The sequence below is a fragment of the Onychomys torridus genome, chromosome 5 (assembly GCF_903995425.1).
Source record: "Onychomys torridus chromosome 5, mOncTor1.1, whole genome shotgun sequence".
NCBI lineage: Eukaryota > Metazoa > Chordata > Mammalia > Rodentia > Cricetidae > Onychomys > Onychomys torridus.
In genome coordinates this window covers 87,302,461-87,322,669 of record NC_050447.1, presented here as the reverse complement: position 1 = coordinate 87,322,669, position 20,209 = coordinate 87,302,461, and the positions used below count along the sequence as shown (strand labels likewise).

The window sequence follows — 20,209 nt, the reverse complement described above, 5'->3', positions numbered from 1 at the left end:
ATGCTAGGGTGAAGTTGGGAGACATTTAGGAATGGTTAACAAAAGCTCTTGCCTTCCTTCTCCAGAAAATGAGGAACATAACTCATGCTTTACCGATTGTTGTGGTTAGAAATGGTGGATCAAAAGAGACAGGTTCATGTCACAGTTTCTCTTGATTGGGCAGCTACTGACACCATCAGCATCCATTTTATGGGCCCAAGTTTATCTGTAGTTGAAACCTACCTAACTAAAGTTGCATACTTTAGCTTCTGAAATCTGGGGCCTAACTTCTCAATTATTAAGGTTCCTGTGGAAAGTGTTTAGTGGAATTTTATTTGGGTTTTATGAGGCTCCCTGGATTGTTTAAATACTTGGAAATGAAGAATTCCCTAGGAGCTTGTACTATGTTGGATTTTGAGGTTTGATAGTAAATAATGTATTTCAGTTTTGACCCCATGGCCCTGGTCATGCCCTTCCAGGTGTCTATAGTTGTATAAATGCTCTTGCTATGTTACATTTGTCTTGTGCTACATATGTGTGTGCATTAGAGTGAGAGGAAACAGCAGGGTGTCTTCTCTTTTCCAGCTTATTTTTCAGTGACAAGATCTCTTTCTGAACCTGGAGCTTGCTGTTTGAGCTAGACTGGCTGAACACTGGGTCCCACACAGTGGGTCAGAGAACCCACTGTTCTGTGCTCCACTGTGGGGAGCCAGGGTTACAGATGTTCACTGCCGTGTGCAGCTCTTCTGTGGATGCTGGAGTCAGAACTGAGGTTCTCATGTTTGCAGAGCAAGCACTTTCCCCACTGAGCCACCTCCCTAGTCCCCACCCTGGTTTTTGTGTATTCAGTCATAGAGTATTAGGACCTTTAATTTAAAAGAGCTCAAGGTCAAACATAAAAGTCTGGGGGATGGAGAGAGCCCTGAAGAAGAGCACTGTGTGCTCTTCCAGAAGACAGACTATTCTCAGCATTCACTGGTGGTTTACAGTCAATGTGTAACTTCAGTACCAGCAGATCTGACACCGTCTTCTGGCCTATGTGGGCACTACAATGCAGAGATGCACAGGCAGGCAAAACACAGTTACAAATAAAATAAAAGTTGAGAAAAGCAATAAAAAAGCCCATTTAATAGCCAGCAGTTAAAAAAGTTTCAGCCAGGCAGTGGTGGCACACCTTTAACACTAGCATTTGGGAAGCAGGGGGAGGTGGCTCTCTGAGTTCCAGAACAGCCTGGTCTATAGAGTGAGTTCTGGGACAAGCTACAGGAGAAACCCTATCTCCTAAAAAAAAAAAAAAAAAAAGTTCAATCAGTCAGGAAAATCTTAGAGAAGGTTCTGGCTGATGTGTGGGCTCATCTGTGTGAGTAGTGAAGCACGCTGAGACTGAAGGGTGTGGTTGGTTAGTGATGACACACTTTGACCTTGGAAGGGGGCTTGGTCTGGGGAAAGTAGTACTTTCTCAGAGTTGATTTTACTTGGTTTTGTATAAAAGCACTTAATATGATGTGGATAAAGGGAAAATCTTGTTAAAAAGCTAGAAATGAACGATTTTTGTAATTTGTTTAATGCAATAATAATTATATCAAAATGGTTGTTACTTTTTGCTGATGTCAGTATTTTACATGTCATTTAGACATTTTTACAAGAAGGAATGCCTACTTCTGCACGTTGTGATGATTTAGAAGCTTTAAAAAAGAAGGGCTGCCAGCCAAGTGACATAGAAAACCCAAGAGGCTCCCAGACTATAAAGAAAAATAAAAACGTCACCAACCGCAGCAAAGGAATGGCAGAGAAGCTCCGGCCAGAGGACATAACTCAGATCCAACCACAGCAGCTACTTCTGAAGTTGCGCTCAGGTACCTCCATCCCCACTTGAGTCTCCATAGCAACTTCATACAAGCCTTTCCTCCAGGCTTTGGAGGGCTCATTTTTTTTTGGAGGTTGACTAGTACCCGAAGATATGATATAAGTTAAAGTTTTAGCAGAAATAACCTTTTTGTTTGCTTGTTTGTTTTTGTTTCTGATTTTTGAGTCAGGATTTCTTTGTGTAGCCCTGGCTATCCTGGAACTCGTTCTATAGACCAGGCTGGCCTCAAACTCACAGAGGTCCCCCTGCCTCTCTGCCTTCTGAGTGTTGGGATTAAAGACATGTGCCCCTACTGCCTGGCAAACTGAGTTTTAAAAATATTAGCATCCATTTGTCACTGTACATTTCATAATGTAAAAGCAAAGTTTTAATGCATACATATGTTTAGTACTGTTTAAACACTAATGTCTTTGTAAGTACACATGGCTGTCCCATGTCTGAAATAGACAGTAGCATATCCTCTTTCTGCCCGTCGTCCTTCCATCCGGTTACTGCTACCTGACTAAACTCCAGCCTAGGCAGTAGACACTGTGAGGGTTTGGATGGGAAATGTCCCATGCAGGCTCATGTATGAGAATATTGGTTCCTGGCTCAGTGCTGTTTGGGGAGGTTGTGGAACCTTTAGTTGGTGGGGCTTGGCTGGCAGAGCGAGTCTCTGGGAGTGGGCCTTTGTCTTCCTGATTAACTGAGGAGAGCTGCTCCCTCCTGGTCCTGCTGTTGAGGACAAACCTGAGCCAGCTTCTGTGGCCTCCCTGAAAGTGAGCCACAGTAATCCTCCTCTGCAGTGTGTCATAGCAAGGGGCAGCACTGTCACCTTGGAGCTACAGGCCTGCAGGACTCTTGTTAGGACAGAAGTCATGTACTTGCCTAAAGTGTCATTTTATTTTCATCATTATTACTCTAAAACGTGTTTTAGATGTTTGTTTTGCCTGTATGAATATATATATATATATATTCATATACCATGTGTGTGCCTGGTGCCTGTGGAGGTAGGAAGAAGTCATCAGGTCTCCTGGAACTGGAGTTAGGGGTGGTTGTAAGCCACCATATGGGTACTAGGGAACAAACCTGAGTCCTCTGCAAGAGCAGCAAGTACTTGAACTTCTGAACCTTCTCCGGCCCTACATCATTATTACTTCCAATCCTTTCTACACTATGGGGTGCTTGAAAGAGGCTCCGTGCTTGGACCTCAGGAGCTCATGAGGTTGCTCCTTGTTTTTCTCAGTTCCTTCTGTGGCTTCGTTTCCTTTTTGTGTTTCCTTCCCTTCGTCCCTCTGCATTTCACTTAAGAGTTGGTTTTCCTCTCAAGTCATTGAAACTCATTCATAGTCTGCAACCACACAGGCTTTTCAGCTTAGCTCTGCACCCCTCTTCCAGCTGCCCGCCTGGAGACAATGGAGAAAAGACTAAGAGTTTTTCATCTAGACAGACCAATTCATCTCTTTGCACCTAGCCTTCATTTTCTTCCGTGTTTGTAAGTGTTTTGTGTGCTGGAGAGAGAACTTGGGACCTCTCATGTGCTGGAGAAATGCTCCACCATGTGCTTGTGAGTGAGTAACATGTAATGTCTTTTACCTCTCATCTTCCTAGTTTGCAGTTCATACTTCGTCTCCTGCATTTGACCTTCCTGTAGTTTCTAACTAACCTCTTTTTTTTTTTGAGCTGTGGATCAAACCCAGGGCCTTGCGCTTGCTAGGCAAGTGCTCTACCACTGAGCTAAATCCCCACCCCTTTCTAACTAACTCACCTCTTTACCCCTGTAACTTCTTTCTTCCTTTCTTTCCTTCCTTCCTTTCTTCTCTTCTTCCCTCCCTCTTTCTCTTCTCTTCTCTTCTCTTCTCTTCTCTTCTCTTCTCTTCTCTTCTCTCTTTCTTGATGGGGTTTCTCTGTATAGTTTTGGTTCGCTTTGTAGCCCAGGCTGGCCTTGAACTCACAGAGATCCACCTGGCTCTGCCTCCCGAGTGCTGGGACTAAAGGCGTGCGCCACTACCACCTGGCCTCTGTAACTTATTTTTATAACTCTAAAGTAAAACTAGACTGTGAGTCGGGTGTCGGTGGTGCACGCCTTTAATCCCAGCACTTGGGAGGCAGAGGCAGGCGGATCTCTGTGAGTTCGAGGCCAGCCTGGTCTATAGAGCGATGATCCAGGACAGGCACCAAAACTATACAGAGAAACCCTGTCATGAAAAACAATAACAACAAAAAAAAAAAAGGGAAAAAAAGAAAAAGAAAAAACTAGATTGTTATTCCCCTAACATTAGCAGTGTCTTTTTCTTTTATATATATATTATCAAATCTTTATTGACAAATAATTCATATACTATATAATTTGCCTGTTTGCACAAACTGATAGACTTTAGTCCAGCATCCTCATAGGCCCATGGCACCACTTTCTTTTTAGAACATTGCTGTCTTCAATTTCATACACACATATAATGTATGGTGATAACATTCCACCTTATTTTTTTTTAACTTTTTTAAATAAGATCTTTATTGACAGATAATTCACATAGTATACAATTTTCCTGTTTGCACAATTTGATAGACTTTAGTCCAGCATCCTCATAGGCCCATGGCACCATCACCACTTCCTGTTTTAGAACATCGCTGTCTCCACTTTCTTTCCTTTTTTTTTTTGAATGCTGAATACCGTTTATTGAAGAGGAGAGGAGGTCTTAAATACAGGTTTATGGCACAATGGGAGAACCCGTGAGGGCAGAAGTTTGCTTCCGATGTTTTACAATCTTAGCAGTGTCTTTTTACACAGAACATTCCACTCCTAATTTTAATGTCTACCTGTCCATTGGACTCTAGTGTGCTTTGCTTTCACTCTGCCAATGTTTATGGTGTTCTGTTTTCCTCATAAATTTGTATTTAGTTTGTGATTACAGTAATAACTACTTGAAATAACTTGTAAGAAGAAAAAGCTCGTTTTGGTCCATAGTTTTAGAAGTTTCCATCTAGGGGAGTGGCCTGTTGTGCTAAGCTTGTGTTGAGGTGATAGATATGTCGTGGTGGGGCATCTGGGAGGTGATATTACAGCGAGGAGGTCTTATAGACTCCAGGGCACATCACTGTAAGCCACACTTCCTGCTGGTCCCCACCTCTCAAACTTGGACCTGCCTCCTGTTGGTGCCGGCACATGGGCAGGTCCAAACTGTAGCAGGATTATTAGGGTCTTGCGGGTTACTGGTAGCGGGTGTTGCATTTATCATTTTTCCTCCCAAGTCTTGGTGTTGTAAGCAGTTTGTTAAATGAAATCCAGTGTGTGCCTGTTGAGGCTCTAAAAGAATTCTTAGGGACTAGCTCTGAACATGTAAACTGGGCTTATTATTTTTCTAATTGCTTTTGATTACTGGCTACCTAATCTCAATTTTGAATCTGTTTAATTAGGAGAACCACAGAAGTTTACACTAAAATTCAAGAGGGCTGAAGACTACCCCATTGATCTCTACTACCTTATGGATCTCTCCTACTCTATGAAAGATGATCTGGAGAATGTGAAGAGTCTTGGGACAGATCTGATGAATGAAATGAGGAGGATTACTTCAGATTTCCGAATTGGTAGGAATGTTATAGTTTGCCTGTGTGTGTGTGTGTGTGTGTGTGTGTGTGTGTGTGTGTGTGTAGCAGGATGTTGAGTGTCTTGCTTTATCACTGTCCCTGTCTCATTTCCATGAGACATGGTTTGTCACTTAACCTAGGTTAGTGGCCTGTAATCTTCCTGTCTCTTCTGCAACAGTGCTGGGGTGCAGGTGTGTGTGACCGCACCTGGCCTTTTACCTGGGTGCTGGATCTGATCTATCTCATCCTTGTGCTTGTTCAGCAAGAGCTCTTGCCCATGGCACAGTCTTTGCAGCCCCCATCCCGGGCTTTAGGAAAAGGCGTATGTTTAGGGTTGGTGAAATGGCTCAGTGGGTAAAGGTCCCTGCCTCCAAGCCTGATGACTGAGTCCAGTCTCTAAAACTAACTCCTGCAAGTTGTCCTTTAGCCTCCAGACGTGCATGGTGGTCGTTGTGTGTGCGCCCTCTCCTTAAATAAATAAATAAATAAATAAATAAATAAATAAACAAACATCAATTTAAAGTGTTGTGAGTTTGTTGTCTGCCCATTCACCTATCCTAGTGTATTCTTTTCTCTAGGCTTTGGCTCATTTGTGGAGAAAACTGTAATGCCGTATATTAGTACAACCCCAGCAAAACTCAGAAACCCTTGCACGAGTGAACAGAACTGCACCAGCCCATTTAGCTACAAGAATGTGCTCAGTCTTACTGACAGAGGAGAGTATTTCAATAAACTTGTCGGTCAGCAGCGCATATCTGGAAACTTGGACTCTCCAGAAGGTGGTTTTGATGCAATCATGCAGGTTGCAGTTTGTGGAGTAAGTGGATTCTACAGGGGACTGTTTGAATTATCTATCTGCCAGGATTTATTTTAAGTGTGTTTTTACTAAAAGTAAAAAGTTAGAACAAAATGACCTTAAGCTACTGTTATATGATCGCCCTGGGGGTGCTGATGTCAGTCTTCTAAGTTCCCCTCCGCTGCTGCTTTCTCAGCTGTCCCTAATCACTGCCTCTCTGTTTGTGCCAGGTAGGGCGTTCACTCCTAAGGAGCTTTAAAGGCCAGTATTTTATTCATTCAAAACTGGAGCATAGACTTTAGCTGATTGGGGTTTTTGGAAGAGGCTGAGGTGTCCTAACTTGGTGACTCTATACTGGAAATGTCACTGATGTTGCCTGGGGTGGCACTAAGCACTCTGAACATGCTGTGTGGAATAGTGCCTTACACCATGTTCCTTAGGGCACTTTTGTGCTCTGCTTTTGCCTTTGAGACATCTTCCTCTTCTGTCTTAATAATAAAAAGAAAGAACTTTCAGAGGCCTGATGGAGCTATATGACAACTTATGCTTGTAATAAAAGGAGAAATGAAATGTTTGTGGTTTAATTATAAAGTTTTCAGGGTTAGTAAGCCTATTTCTATTGGACTAGGGACCACTATCTATCATCCATGGGTATTTTTGATTGATTTTGTTTTGTTTTTTTGAGACATGGTCTTGCTGTGTAACCCAGGCTACCCTTGAACTTGTAGAGATGCTTTTGTCTCTACTGCCTGAGTACTGGGATTACAGGTGTGCTCTACCACCCCAGACCCTCAGTGATCTTTTAATGAGACTGAGACCGAGAGCAGAAAGTGTTGTTAGGTCAAGAAAGCTAGTTTGGAGTACTTTACTGTAGTAAAGGGGAGAGTGTGGGTATCCCAGATAGTAAGGAAAGCACTGTGGTTGTCATTGGAGCTGTTTCTTCTGGGAAGGCTAACGGCAGCTCATAGGACAGTGGTAAGATACCATTGCAGTGATCTGGGTGAAGTTCAGAGACACTCAGCACATAACTGACCACTGTCTTTACTTTTGACTGGTCTGTGGAGTGCTTATAATGTAAAGAAATAGTGTTCCAGGTATCCACTCTCTAAAAACCTTTGTTTCTTGGTATGGAGAACATTTTCTGGGCTGCCTCTGCTTTAACTAACAGGATGAAACTAATACCCACTCCTACCTCCCAGCTGTGGCTGTCTTTCTGCAGTTGTCATACTTTGGGGACAAAGTAGGTAACCTGCCTTTGAAAAATGATTAGAATCAGCAACATTAGCATTGGACGAGAAAGACAGTGATACAGAATCAGGTTAAAAGTGCAGTTGCAGCTGAAAGGATTTATGTTGAGTTACTGTGAGCAGTGTTGACAGTTGACCTCTTCTTTTAGTCACTGATCGGCTGGAGGAATGTAACACGACTGCTGGTGTTCTCCACGGATGCCGGGTTTCACTTTGCTGGAGATGGGAAACTTGGTGGTATTGTTTTACCAAACGATGGTCAGTGTCACCTGGAAAATAACGTATATACGATGAGCCATTATTATGTAAGTACTTAAGCCCTCACCTAGTGTTTGGGTTCTGGTGGATTTTAGTGTGTAATACTGAGTGTGTGGGACAATAGGTTTGCAGCTTTCTTATTTTGGCAAGTGTGGGCCTGGCAGCTGCATTGCTGTTTGTGAAACTCTGGTATTATGCTGTTCTGTCTGGGTGGTAGGGGTGCTAAGACCCATCTGGTTCCTCATTTTTGCATACATCATTTGTCAAGTTCCTGGTCATGTTTCTAAATGTACATTTTAATTAGGCTTACCGTCTATATCTTACATATATCACTTAAAAATATGCACTCTGGCTTTCATTGGAAGTAAATATAGACAAATCACCCATGGTCTAGTAGTGGTGAATCTTGGTCTTAAGTGCTAGATACCAGGATCCTTTAGTTCGTATGTGTTAACTTCACTGTCCTCACATTTAATGTACATATACTATCTCACATTTAAAACCTCTTAAAATGGATCTGGAGAGATGGCTCAGCAGTTAAGTGCACTGGCCTCTCTTATAGAGGACCCAGGTTCAATTCCCAGCACCTACATGGTAGCTCACACTTGTCTGTAACTCCAGTTGTAGCCTCTGATCCCCCCTCCCACATACATGCAGACAAAACACCAAGGAACATAAAAATAAATTATATAAAATCTTTTAAAACATGGAAATCCTCAAACATACATAAAAGAGAGGAACTTAAATATACACATGACCCAGCTCAGCAATTATTTGATATTTGATGTTTGATATTCTTACTTAAAAGTAGTTGTAAGTGAGTGATTTGGTTATGAATGCATATCAACTCAAATACTGTAATCTTAGCAGTTGGGAATCCAGCCTGGGCTGCAGAGTGAGACCCAAACAAAACCTGTCATTGATTATACAGTGTATTTATATACTAAATTATGTTACTTGATTCCTTAGGATTACCCCTCAATTGCTCATCTTGTCCAGAAACTAAGTGAAAATAACATTCAGACAATTTTTGCGGTTACTGAAGAGTTTCAACCTGTTTACAAGGTAAAAAGAATGAAAGTTCTAGATCTTCCCTATTGTTTAGTTATTATTAGCAGAATGTGTCTTTGAAATGTAGGAAAATGCTACCAGGTAGCCAGACTAAATTTGACAAACATTGTTTATGTTCATTTTAATCTCATATTATTAGGATTGTTACCTTTTTCTGATTTGACTTTGAAAGATGCTTAGGAAATGAATAGAGACCCAAGGTATGAAAATAATTGTTACTTTTCAGTGGGTTCTAATTGGTTGAATAAATGTTTATGTTTTACATGTTTAATTGTAGGAATTGAAGAATTTGATTCCTAAGTCAGCAGTGGGCACACTGTCTGGAAACTCTAGTAACGTGATCCAGCTGATCATTGATGCCTACAATGTGAGTGTACTCTAAACGCTGTCAGCGTCATACCATGCCTAAGGAAACACCTTTATACACACTGCAGTAAGCTGAAGGGACAGTGCAAAACGTGAATTTAAATGTCTTATGAAAGCATAATTTAAGCAAAGCAATAATATTTAGGTAAAGGCTATGGGTAATTTCCAAGTTCTTGTTTAGGCCATGTATCTCCTAGTTGGAACAAGGGTAAAACACAGCTGACATTTTGATGTACACAGTGCCGTGTCCGTCCCCCCCCCCCCCCCCCCCCCCCCCCAGGGTCTTTGTATATAGCCCTGACTGACTTGAAACTCTCTATGTAGCCCAAACTGGCTTTGAACCCACAGAGATCCACCTGCTTCTGCCTCTTCTGCCTCCCAAGTGCTGAGATGAAAGACATGTACCACTGTACCTGGCTAAATTCTCCTTTTTTGGTGGATGATGCCTGAGAAGGATTTTTTACTTCTTTTTCAGAAGACAAACTCAAAGGACATGCTTTTCTTTTTTCAGTAGTAGTCACACACTCTCGTATGTATGTACATATGTAGGCATACCATTTGGGTACTCAAACTGGCAGAAATCTCTCCATTTGGGAGCTTAAGTCAGAATACCTGTGATGATTCCCAGTAAGTACCAGCCAACGATCATTTGAAATGACCCACGGGCACCTGGAGTTCTGTGGTGACTACCATGCACTGTATACACCATTTCCTAGATCTCCAGTCTTTGGTAGGTTAAATTTAGATTAAAAGTGTTTTTGACCTAGATAGATAGAGATAGAGATAGAGAGATAGAGATAGAGAGATAGAGAGAGAGAAGGAGAAGAGAGGGAGGGAGAGAGAATGTGTGTGTGTGTGTGTGTGTGTGTGTGTGTGTGTGTGTGTGTGTGTGTGTGTGTGTAGGCCACAGGACAACTTGTGCGAGTTAGTTCTCTGCTACCATGTGGAATTGGGATCGAACTCAGGTCGCAGGCTTGGTGGCAAGCTCCTATTACACTCTGATTCATCTTGCCAGCCCTAAAATTTTTTGGGGGACAGTATCCTGTGGCCCAGGCTGCTATGACTCCTCAGGATCTGAACTTGTGATGCTTCTGCCTCCACCTCCCAGGTGTGTTCCATCATTCCTGGCTTTCATGCCTAGGGTCCCAAGACATTTGGAAAGACTTGACTCAGAGGGGTTTGGCAAAGACCGAAGAAGATTTTAGCTGTTTCACATCCTCCCATTCTAGCCTCTTTCTGTCTGGAGTTTTCCTCACTGCTCACTGTCCTGAGATGTCTGCTTTTGTACAGAAGCACTGGCTTTACTCTGGCTTGTCGGCTGTGCCCAGATTTTATCTTGGTCAGTGCTGAGAACCAAGCCCAGGGCCTGGGGCTGCTGGGCATTGATGACCATGGAGCTAATCTCCAATTCTTCAGGCTCTAGGGGCTGTTACCAAGCGCAAGATAAGAGTGGTCCCCAAGAAACTTGTGTGTTCTATTGTCTGGTCTCTAGTTAGCTGGAAGCAGGTAGGCCAGAGGGAAGCTGTGACAGCTGTGTGACACTGGGGACAGCAAACATGTGTTCTGTGTTCTTTGGATTCCTCATAATCAGGCCATTTGCTCTGAGATCATTTGGATTTTAGCTGAATAATAAAAAGAAACACTTTTACATTGTCTACATTATTTTGGAGGTTGGACCCTTTTTAGAGTCGGTTACTTAGATCTTCTAACACCCTGTTGGATTGAATTGTATTGAAACACAGTGTTTTCATAACATCTCATTTCATCCATTGGTTTCTTTGTGTGTGTTCCAGTCATAGTTTCTTTTACTTCCCTGTTCATGGCTAGTCTTTCTTTTAGTCCCTTTCTTCAGAAGTCATTCTGGAAAACAGCAAATTGCCAGAAGGAGTAACAGTAAATTACAAATCCTACTGCAAGAATGGGGTGAACGGGACAGGAGAAAATGGACGAAAGTGTTCCAACATCTCCATTGGAGATGAGGTATGTTATGTAAGCATTTTCCGTGAAAAATAAAAGGATGTGTAAGAAGATTTAATTTCTGTGGTTAAGAGCATTGGTTGTTCTTGCAGAAGACCGGGTTTGATCCCCAGCATCCATAGGGTCATGGTAGCTCATAGCCACCTATAACTCCAGTTCCAGGGGAGCTGATGCCCTCTTTTGACCTCTGTGGGCACTTTATGTACATACTACCCGATATGCATGCTGGCAAAACACCTACACATAAATTAATCTTACAAAGTTAAAAAAATTTAATTTTGTATGTGAGAAAAATTAAATAGTTTTTGAGATATTTTTTATATTCATTGTGAAGTTTGTTAATCTAATTTTTTTCCCCTTTAAGGTTCAATTTGAAATAAGTATAACTGCAAATAAATGTCCAAATAAGGAGTCTGAAACCATTAAAATTAAGCCTCTGGGCTTCACTGAAGAAGTAGAGGTTATTCTTCAGTTCATCTGCAAGTGCGATTGCCAAAGCCATGGCATCCCAGCAAGTCCCAAGTGCCACGAGGGGAACGGCACGTTCGAGTGTGGGGCCTGCAGGTGAGTGTGGCCTTGCTGCAGCGGGCCAGACACAGGCAGGCAGCTTGCCTGGGAAGCCTGTCAGAAAATCAGATCATAAACCCTTTGTTCTGGTGGCTTGTGCACAAACTGGGGATCTCTCTGCTCTCCACAGAGCAGCTTTAGCTAGGGAAGCTCTGTGTCCCTAGTTCCCAGGGCAGCCTTTGGGGTTGCTTTCCTGATGGCAGCCCCAGTTCTCTCCAGTAAAACACACCTGAAAAAGATAGAAGTAGGTTTCCTAGAGACGGTGAAACTGCTGGGGTGACTTTCTTTTTAAATTCTGTTTTACTTTGAGGAAGGATCTTGCTTTGTAGCCTAGGATGACCCCCAAGTCTATGATCCCACTGTCTTAGTACTTGGGTTGCAGGCAGAAGCTGCTACTGCCAGTGTTAAGTGACAGTTTTGTCTATGAATTAGTTAGCAAGAAAACGCAGTGTTTACCTTGTACTGCATTAATTTTGTATTGCTGGGATAAAGAGAAAACAGTACTTAAAGTTTACATCTATTTATTTATTTGTGTGTGTGTGTGTGTGTGTGTGTGTGTGTGTGTGTGTATACATGTATGTGTGTGTATACCCATGTGTCATGGCAGGCTTATGGAGGTGAAGACAGTTTTGGGAATTGGTTGTCCGTCTACCATGTGAATCCTAGGGACTGAATTCAGGTTGTCAGGTTTGGTGGCAAGTGCCTTTACCCCCAGAGCCCTCTCACCATCCCCCTTGACTACTTTTTAAATTAAAAATTAAACTGTGTTCATAATACAGCCTTTTCTTTAAAATAATAGAACTTTTAAATCTAAATGTCAGTCCCCCACCCCTGTGATTTTGATTATTGGCCCAAGAAAAATGAACAGCTATGTTTACCATCAATTTTTAGTTGTGTTCCCCCCCCCCCCCCAAGATAGGGTTTTCCTGTGTAACAGCCTGGGCTGTCCTGGAACTTGCTTTTTGACCAGGCTGACCTTAAACTCACAGAGATCTGCCTGCTCCCCCCCTCCCCCAGTCCTGGGATTAAAGGTGTGTGCAACCATAGTCTGGCTACCATCAACTTTTAATTGCCCATTAAGTAATAATGTAAATATTGTATTTTTCTGTGTTGTGTATTTCTTGTTTGAGTCATTAAGGTCTCTTTTTAGGCAGGGTGTAGCAATGTTACACCTTTAATTCCAGCACTGGGTAGGCAGAAGCAGGCAGATCTCTTGGGTTCAAAGCTAGCTGGTCTACAGAGAATCTTACTTTCCATTTCCAAAAAATGAGTTTGTTTTACTTTTCCATATGTTTTGTTTGCTTGTGTGTTGCTAGAGTGTTTTCATTTTGGTCAGAATGGTTCCTTGCTGAAGATGAAGTCCCTGAGGTGTGTTCCGTAAGAACTTGAGTTGCTGCTGTGTGTATGTTCGTGTAAACATAGTGCGCTTCTCTCATGTCTGCGCATGTGGGGTGCGCGTGAGGAGGTTGTTGCGTTTTGCTTTACGTGGCTGTTTGGGTCTCTGCCCAGGTGCGATGAGGGGCGTGTTGGGAGGCACTGTGAGTGCAGCACGGATGAAGTGAGCAGTGAAGACATGGATGCCTACTGCAGGAAAGAGAACAGCTCCGAGATCTGCAGCAACAACGGAGATTGTGTCTGCGGACAGTGTGTGTGTAGGAAGAGAGACAACACAAATGAAATTTACTCTGGCAAATTCTGCGAGTGTGATAACTTCAACTGCGATAGGTCCAACGGCTTAATCTGTGGGGGTGAGTAAGCACCAGCCGTCGCTGCACAGTGCAGGCCCGCTAGCGGGTCGCCGGGTGAACACAGAAAGGGCAGCAGTTAGGGCAGGCCTTCCGTTAGATTAGCTTTCTCTGTGTTGTGGCTTGTTTTTAACTTGTGAATAATTGCGATGGTACATTTTGTCATAATTTTGAAAAACGATGTTTTCATTGCAGGAAATGGTGTTTGCAGGTGTCGTGTGTGTGAATGCTATCCCAATTACACTGGCAGTGCATGTGACTGTTCCCTGGACACTGCTCCATGTGTAGCAACAAATGGTCAGATCTGCAATGGCCGGGGCGTCTGTGAGTGTGGTGCCTGTAAGTGCACAGATCCCAAGTTTCAAGGGCCAACCTGTGAGACGTGTCAGACCTGCCTTGGTGTCTGTGCAGAGCACAAGTGAGTACTGCCTGACTGCTGCCCACAGTTCCACTCACTTTGCTGACCCCCGCATCTCTTGTCCCACCACTAGAGCCAGAGTGCCAGCACATTACACTTCAGGGAGAACGTTTGCTGCTTTTCATGTAGCCCAGTTTTTATGTCCTAAAAACTCTTAGAAGTGAGTGTGGATTGTGTGACACTGAAGTGTCATGTGAGGTGTGCTGGGTTTTTGTTTTGATTTTAATCTGAAGTCACTATGTGATGAGGTTGTGATGTTAGTTTATGTAATTGGCACTACTATTGTTCATTTTTAAGTTTCAGTGGTAGGGATGGAGCTCTGAGCTCTACCACAGAGGCATACTCTGGCCTAGTTGCTACCTTTGCCTCAGGAGAATGGAAGGTTTTTCTCCCTAGTAAACTATTACACTAATAATACATTGCTTAAGTTATTGTGGTTTTATGTTACATATTTAATGTGTGACATAGGTCCAGTTTTATTACCTGTACTTTTAATTTTATGCCGTGGAGGTGTGTATATATATACATGTGTATGTGTGTGCATGGAGGTCAGACAGCCTTGGGTGGTTGTTTCTCAGGAGCCTTCTCCCTTTGTTTACCACAGGGCTTTTCACTTACCTGGAGCTTTGTCGAGTAGGCTAGGACAAGAATCCACCTGGCTCTTCTTCCCTCACTGGAATCGCAAACATGAGCCTTCATGCCTGGCCTTTTATGTGGCTCTAGTGACCTGAACTCAAGGCCTTAGCTTGTGAGGCAGACACCTTACTAACCGAGCCGTCCTCCCAGCTCCACCTTTATTGTTATTGTGATTTACTTTTCATTTTGGAGACTAGCTTTTTTTTTTTTTTTTTTTTTAAAACCTACTAATGGGAAATTTATTGTAAGAAAAACCCAAGTGTTAGCATTGACTTGGAAAATGGATTTGGTTTACTTATAATTGTTATAAAGCTCAACTGCTGTTTTGTTCACTGAAACATATTGAATTATGTTAATACTTTTTATAAAATTTACACACAGTTTAGAATGAGAGGCCTTGCTATTGAGCACAGGCTGTCCTTGAACTTGAGATCCTTCTGCCTCAGCTCCCCATGCTGGACTGCTAGGACCCATGCTTCACACCACCAAGGGCTCAGACTAGATTTTTACATATGTCTCCCAGGTCTGCAGTATGCTAGTTGGTGGTCTTGGGGATGCCTGTTACAGGTTTGTCATGGACATGTGGGTGTCTTTACAAAGAGGATCCACTGTGCAGGCCTCTCTGGCATCTGCACTGCACCCACAGCTATGCTGTGGATGTCAGGTCTGTAGCCAATAGGAAGTAAGGTTTGTGAGTCAGATGTTGGGTGAACCCTTGATAAGGCCTGGTGTTAACCACAAGCACTGGTCTTTACTGAAGTTCTTTATTCTGCCACTGGAGGACGAGAGCTTGTAGGAAGCCTGTAGCCAGAGGCTTCTTGGGTGCTTTGCCACCAGTGGACTTGGTCTGGAGAACACCGTATTTGCCCCTTCATTATTGACAACAGCTTTGCCAGCCAGGATGGTGCTGGCCTTAGTGGCAGTGCTTGGCTGAGGCTGGGAATGGGGCTCTCTTGTGGAACACACTGCTTCTGTTTCTCCCTGCTTACGCTACCCTCAGCTCAGTGTGGCTGTTAGTTAGTCTGTGAAGTACTCTAATCACCTCTTACTGCATGCTAAGTGTACCGATTTCTGTCTTAGAGAATGTGTTCAGTGCAGAGCCTTCAATAAAGGAGAAAAGAAAGACACGTGTGCACAGGAGTGCTCCCACTTCAACCTCACGAAGGTGGAAAGCAGAGACAAGTTGCCCCAGCCAGTGCAGGTCTACCCTGTGACCCACTGCAAGGAGAAGGACGTGGATGACTGCTGGTTCTATTTCACCTACTCAGTGAATGGCAACAACGAAGCCATCGTGCATGTTGTGGAGACTCCAGGTAGAAGATGAGAGATGCCTTGCTTCTGTGCTGGCTTATTGCTGGCCTCTGACATCAGAAACAGCCTGGGCTCTTACTAGTTAAGCTTATGTTGGGAAGTTTTTCTCTCAAAGCTTAAAGTAGAATTTAGTTAATTGTATAACAACTAAGGAGGAGAGAGATCAAGTTTGAAGTTTCTGGAGTGGAACACTTAAACATTGTGGAGTGCAACAATGTTGATGATACTTAAATCTGAGTTCAATTCAGCCTTAGGTATTGGGAGAAGTCTTCTTAAAGATATTACTGATGTTGAGTTTGTTCAATTTCCCCCAAATTAAGCAAATTTTACCTTTTTTTTCTAGTAGCCTTTGTAGATTCTTTGTTATTCTTTAGTATTAGTGCATAGTCTTGTTTTGTTTTTGTTTTTGTTTTTTTGTTTTTTTTTTTGGTTTTTCGAGACAGGGTTTCTCTGTGTGGCTTTGCGCCTTTTCCTGGAACTCGCAGAGATCTGCCCCACTCTGCCTCCTGAGTGCTGGGATTAAAGGCGTGCGCCACCACCGCCCGGCTGTTTTTGTGTTTTTTTGTTTTTTGTTTTTTTTGGGGTGAACATATTTTAGAGCATATGATGAGCATCTGTTTAACATTACAAAAACTGTCCCAATTTTTTAGTTTAAAAAAAAAAAGAAATATATTTCGGTGTGTGTGTGTGTGTGTGTGTGGAAAACTCACTTTGTAGATCAGGCTGGCCTCGAACTCACAGAGATCCGCCTGGCCCTGCCTCCTGACTGCTGGGATTAAAGGCGTGCACCACCACCACTGCCCGGCAAACATAATTATTCTTAATTACATATAAGCTTGTCATTATTTTTGATGTTGTTAGGATTCTTAAATTTTTCAGTCTTTAGGGAAAGAAATATATTCTATAACCAACCCCCAAATAAATGACCCGATGATTGTATTTCCTGCTGTTTTGTAAGCTCCCTTGTTAGAACCTAGTAGTTTTGTTTGTTTGTTTGTTTGTTTGAGACAGGGTCTCACTGTATAGTTCAAGCTGGCCTCAAACTCATAGAAATCCACCTGTATCTTGAGATAAAGGTACATGCCACCACACCAGGCCTGTAACCTAGTAGCTTTAGGTAGGTTTTGGGGTGGTGTGCGGTCCCTTGAGTTTTTAGTGCTATTCATTTTGTAAGATCCCACAAGGTCTGCGGTTATGAGAACTTTGTGTATACTCAGTCCTTGTATGCTCACCTTTAACCTTTTCGTTTGCAGACTGTCCTACTGGTCCTGACATCATTCCAATTGTAGCAGGTGTGGTTGCTGGGATTGTTCTCATTGGCCTTGCCTTGCTGCTTATTTGGAAGCTTTTAATGATAATCCATGACAGAAGAGAATTTGCTAAATTTGAAAAGGAGAAAATGAATGCCAAATGGGACACGGTAAGTTATAAAACAGCTACTGAGAAGTAGGTTGGTTCATGAAGTATATGTAACTTTAACAGTGAAACTGACCTTTAAAGTCCTCTCTAAATATTTCATTCCCTAAAGTTCATTATTCAAAGAGTTTGCATTTGCTGAAAACTAGAAGCTTCCTATTGCAGTAAAACATTTATGAGGATATATATTCTACGTATGCAGTGGCCAGTGTTTTTAGTTCTTTAATAGGTCTGATTCTAAATATGCTCTGCTCATTTGTCTACTGTAAAGTAGAATCTCAAGTGACTTCACCAGTGTCTCAATCTGTACTAAATAAAGAACCCCCCATCCCCACTACATGCATCCAACATGATTCTCTTCATATGACTTCTGGCAAACACAACCAGATCAGTGGTTCTGGGGATAGGATGATGGGAGGGTGACCAGAAGGCCCTCTTGAGCTCTTCTTGGGATGAATTTTATAGTAGGTGTGTTTGTGCATTTGGAAATACTTGGCCTGAGCTTAAGGTGATTGTATCTCTGTAAAACTTTCTTAATAGAAACACAGGCTTTGACTGGTGTGTGCTAATTCAGTGCTTTCAGAATAAAGTCAGGTGGTTGGCTAAATGTTGGCCCTTATATATTCACATTTTGACACAAGAAAGAGTTGATGTTTTCAGGCAGTATTCTTAAATTGTAAATACAAATAGTCATGTACCTTTTACTACAGTTAGGTTAGGTTTGTTAAAAATTTAGAAATTTCAGAAGTATAGAAAGAGGTCCATTTTATGGTATTTATACACACTACATACCAATTTTCTTTCTGATGAAATCACTAGAAACTATTTCTTTCACTTTAGCAAGAAAATCCGATTTACAAGAGTCCTATTAATAATTTCAAGAATCCAAACTATGGACGTAAAGCTGGTCTCTGAGTTGCCGTTCGTATTTCCTTCCACTTTCTATCCTTGCATGTGAACCTGTGTCTTCTTTACTGCACCATGTGTGTTTCTCAGCATTACTGCTGTTTTTGTTTGGCTTCATTTATATGGCTGTCTGTGGCTTCTCTCATATGTTAACTTAGTGCTTGGAAGGGCTTTACAAAAAATAGGTATAGAAGCAGCCCCCATATTGGTGGAGAGAAGAGAGTGCTTTGCAGCCAGGCAGCCTGCTCAGCCCTAGCCCTTCTGCTTAGTGAACAGAGCAGCCCTGAGCTCTGTCATCTCCCTGGGGCTGCCCTTCTTATGTCTTTAGCAGGGGGTAATGCTGCTAACCGTCACATGGGGTGGCTGTATGAGGCAGTTGGAGTACAGTCCACCCAATCTCTGATACAGTCCTATTTTAGAAGGTTATTACGTAGTGAATCACTTCTTGGATTTGAATAGTGAAATGGAGTGTGAAATCAAAATTGCAAAACCAAGGCTTTAGTATAGTGTTTGTATTGTTCACAATTACTATTCATATTATCCAATCTAGAAAGATACTGAGTTTTTTTTTTTTTTTTTTTTTTTTTAGTTGTTGATTATGTGGGAATTCCACTGAGAAGCAAATTACTGCTGTGTTTTTCTTACTAGTTATTAAATGGTTCTGACTTTGAAGTTTAAAACTGAAAATTTTTGTTGCTTATTTTTTATTTTATTTTTGCTTGACAAGGCCTTATTATGTCGCTCTAGTTAGCCTAGAACTTGCTGTGTAGACCAGGCAGGACTTGAATTCACAGAGATACATCTCTTTATGCCTCTCTTAAAACTCTCCCTGGGCTGGAGAGATGGCTCAGCAGTTAGAGCGCTGCTTGCTCTTCCAGAGGTCCTGAGTTCAATTCCCAGCAACCACATGGTGGCTCACAACCATCTGTAATGAAATCTGGTGCCCTCTTCTGGCCTGCAGGGATATGTGCAGACAGAACACTGTATACATAATCAATCAATCAATAAAACAAAAAATTCTCCCATGAAAAGGATTGCATTAGCATCAAATTTCTTTTCTCAGATTGCATAGAGCCTGGGAGGATTCATGTTTTCTCATCTCCACTTTCTGTAGACAGTGACAGTGTTGGTGATAGCTACAGGGTCTTCCTGTGTTTCAGGAATGTTTTTCAGTATCCTGTATTCTTTGTTACTCATAAAATAGTGGGAACTATCTTTATTCCCATTTTAAATTAGAGAAGAGTATGGCAGAGAAGCCAAGTTCACACAGAGGGTTAGGTTAGTGAAGTGAGATTCAAGTCAGACTGTTGGATTCCAATACTTACTTCCTGTCCTCTGCCCCGCACCTGTTAGCAGGTTAGCAGCCACATTCTTTAGGAGAATGTTCCCTGGTTAGGAAGAAATAGAGCATTTTACAGAGCTGCCCGTTTGGACACTGTTGTGACTTGGGGTAATGCTGCTAGGCAAGTATCACGGGGGAATCACTTTCCTACACAGAACTCAGCACTGGTGTTAGGATTACTTATCTGTTAGTGAACTTTGAAAGCAAAATTGAAGGGCTGCAGATGTGTTGTGGGAGGCCTGCAGTTCCATCCCCAGCCCTATAATTACTCAGTCATAAATCAATCTGTTAATAAAAATGGACTTGCAGAAAGCTCCAGTTATGGGAATGTTTTGTATGTTTAAGGGACACAGGAAGTAGCAATAATACTAGAAATCATGACTTGCTGGATCTCTTTTATTGCTAAGAAGGTTTTATTTAAGATTTAGCTTGTTGGTAGAAAGTCATTGTCAAGCTCACGTGTTTGAAAACTTGATGTGGTCTTTCAGTCTCACCTGATACTTTACAGAAGTAGGAAACTGATTAGCTAGTCAGAGTACTAGGGTTTTATTTCTTTCTTTCCTTTGTGGAAACAATTTCATATAGTTACTTCTCACAGGAGAATTTTCCACTTGCTTTACCGAGGGGAATGTTTGCCCTTTCTATACATTTAATGGCACTTTGAGTAAATAATCAGTAGTTACTATTTATACTTAATGTTTATAATCTTGATTTAATTTTTAGCTATAGTATACCTTCTTCAG

General features: G+C 42.1%; 1 protein-coding gene across 1 annotated transcript in view; it reads left to right on the top strand.

Moving 5' to 3' along the window:
- The window catches only part of Itgb1 (integrin subunit beta 1), a 48,461-nt gene that overhangs the window by 24,255 nt on the left and 3,997 nt on the right, over positions 1 to 20,209 (top strand). Inside the window, exons 4-15 of the mRNA XM_036188135.1 lie at positions 1,613 to 1,835; positions 5,240 to 5,410; positions 5,989 to 6,227; positions 7,603 to 7,758; positions 8,681 to 8,776; positions 9,060 to 9,149; positions 10,988 to 11,128; positions 11,490 to 11,689; positions 13,202 to 13,440; positions 13,633 to 13,855; positions 15,572 to 15,804; positions 17,056 to 17,222. Coding sequence (XP_036044028.1) covers positions 1,613 to 1,835; positions 5,240 to 5,410; positions 5,989 to 6,227; positions 7,603 to 7,758; positions 8,681 to 8,776; positions 9,060 to 9,149; positions 10,988 to 11,128; positions 11,490 to 11,689; positions 13,202 to 13,440; positions 13,633 to 13,855; positions 15,572 to 15,804; positions 17,056 to 17,222 — 2,178 coding nt within the window. The remainder of the gene's footprint in view (positions 1 to 1,612; positions 1,836 to 5,239; positions 5,411 to 5,988; positions 6,228 to 7,602; positions 7,759 to 8,680; positions 8,777 to 9,059; positions 9,150 to 10,987; positions 11,129 to 11,489; positions 11,690 to 13,201; positions 13,441 to 13,632; positions 13,856 to 15,571; positions 15,805 to 17,055; positions 17,223 to 20,209) is intronic.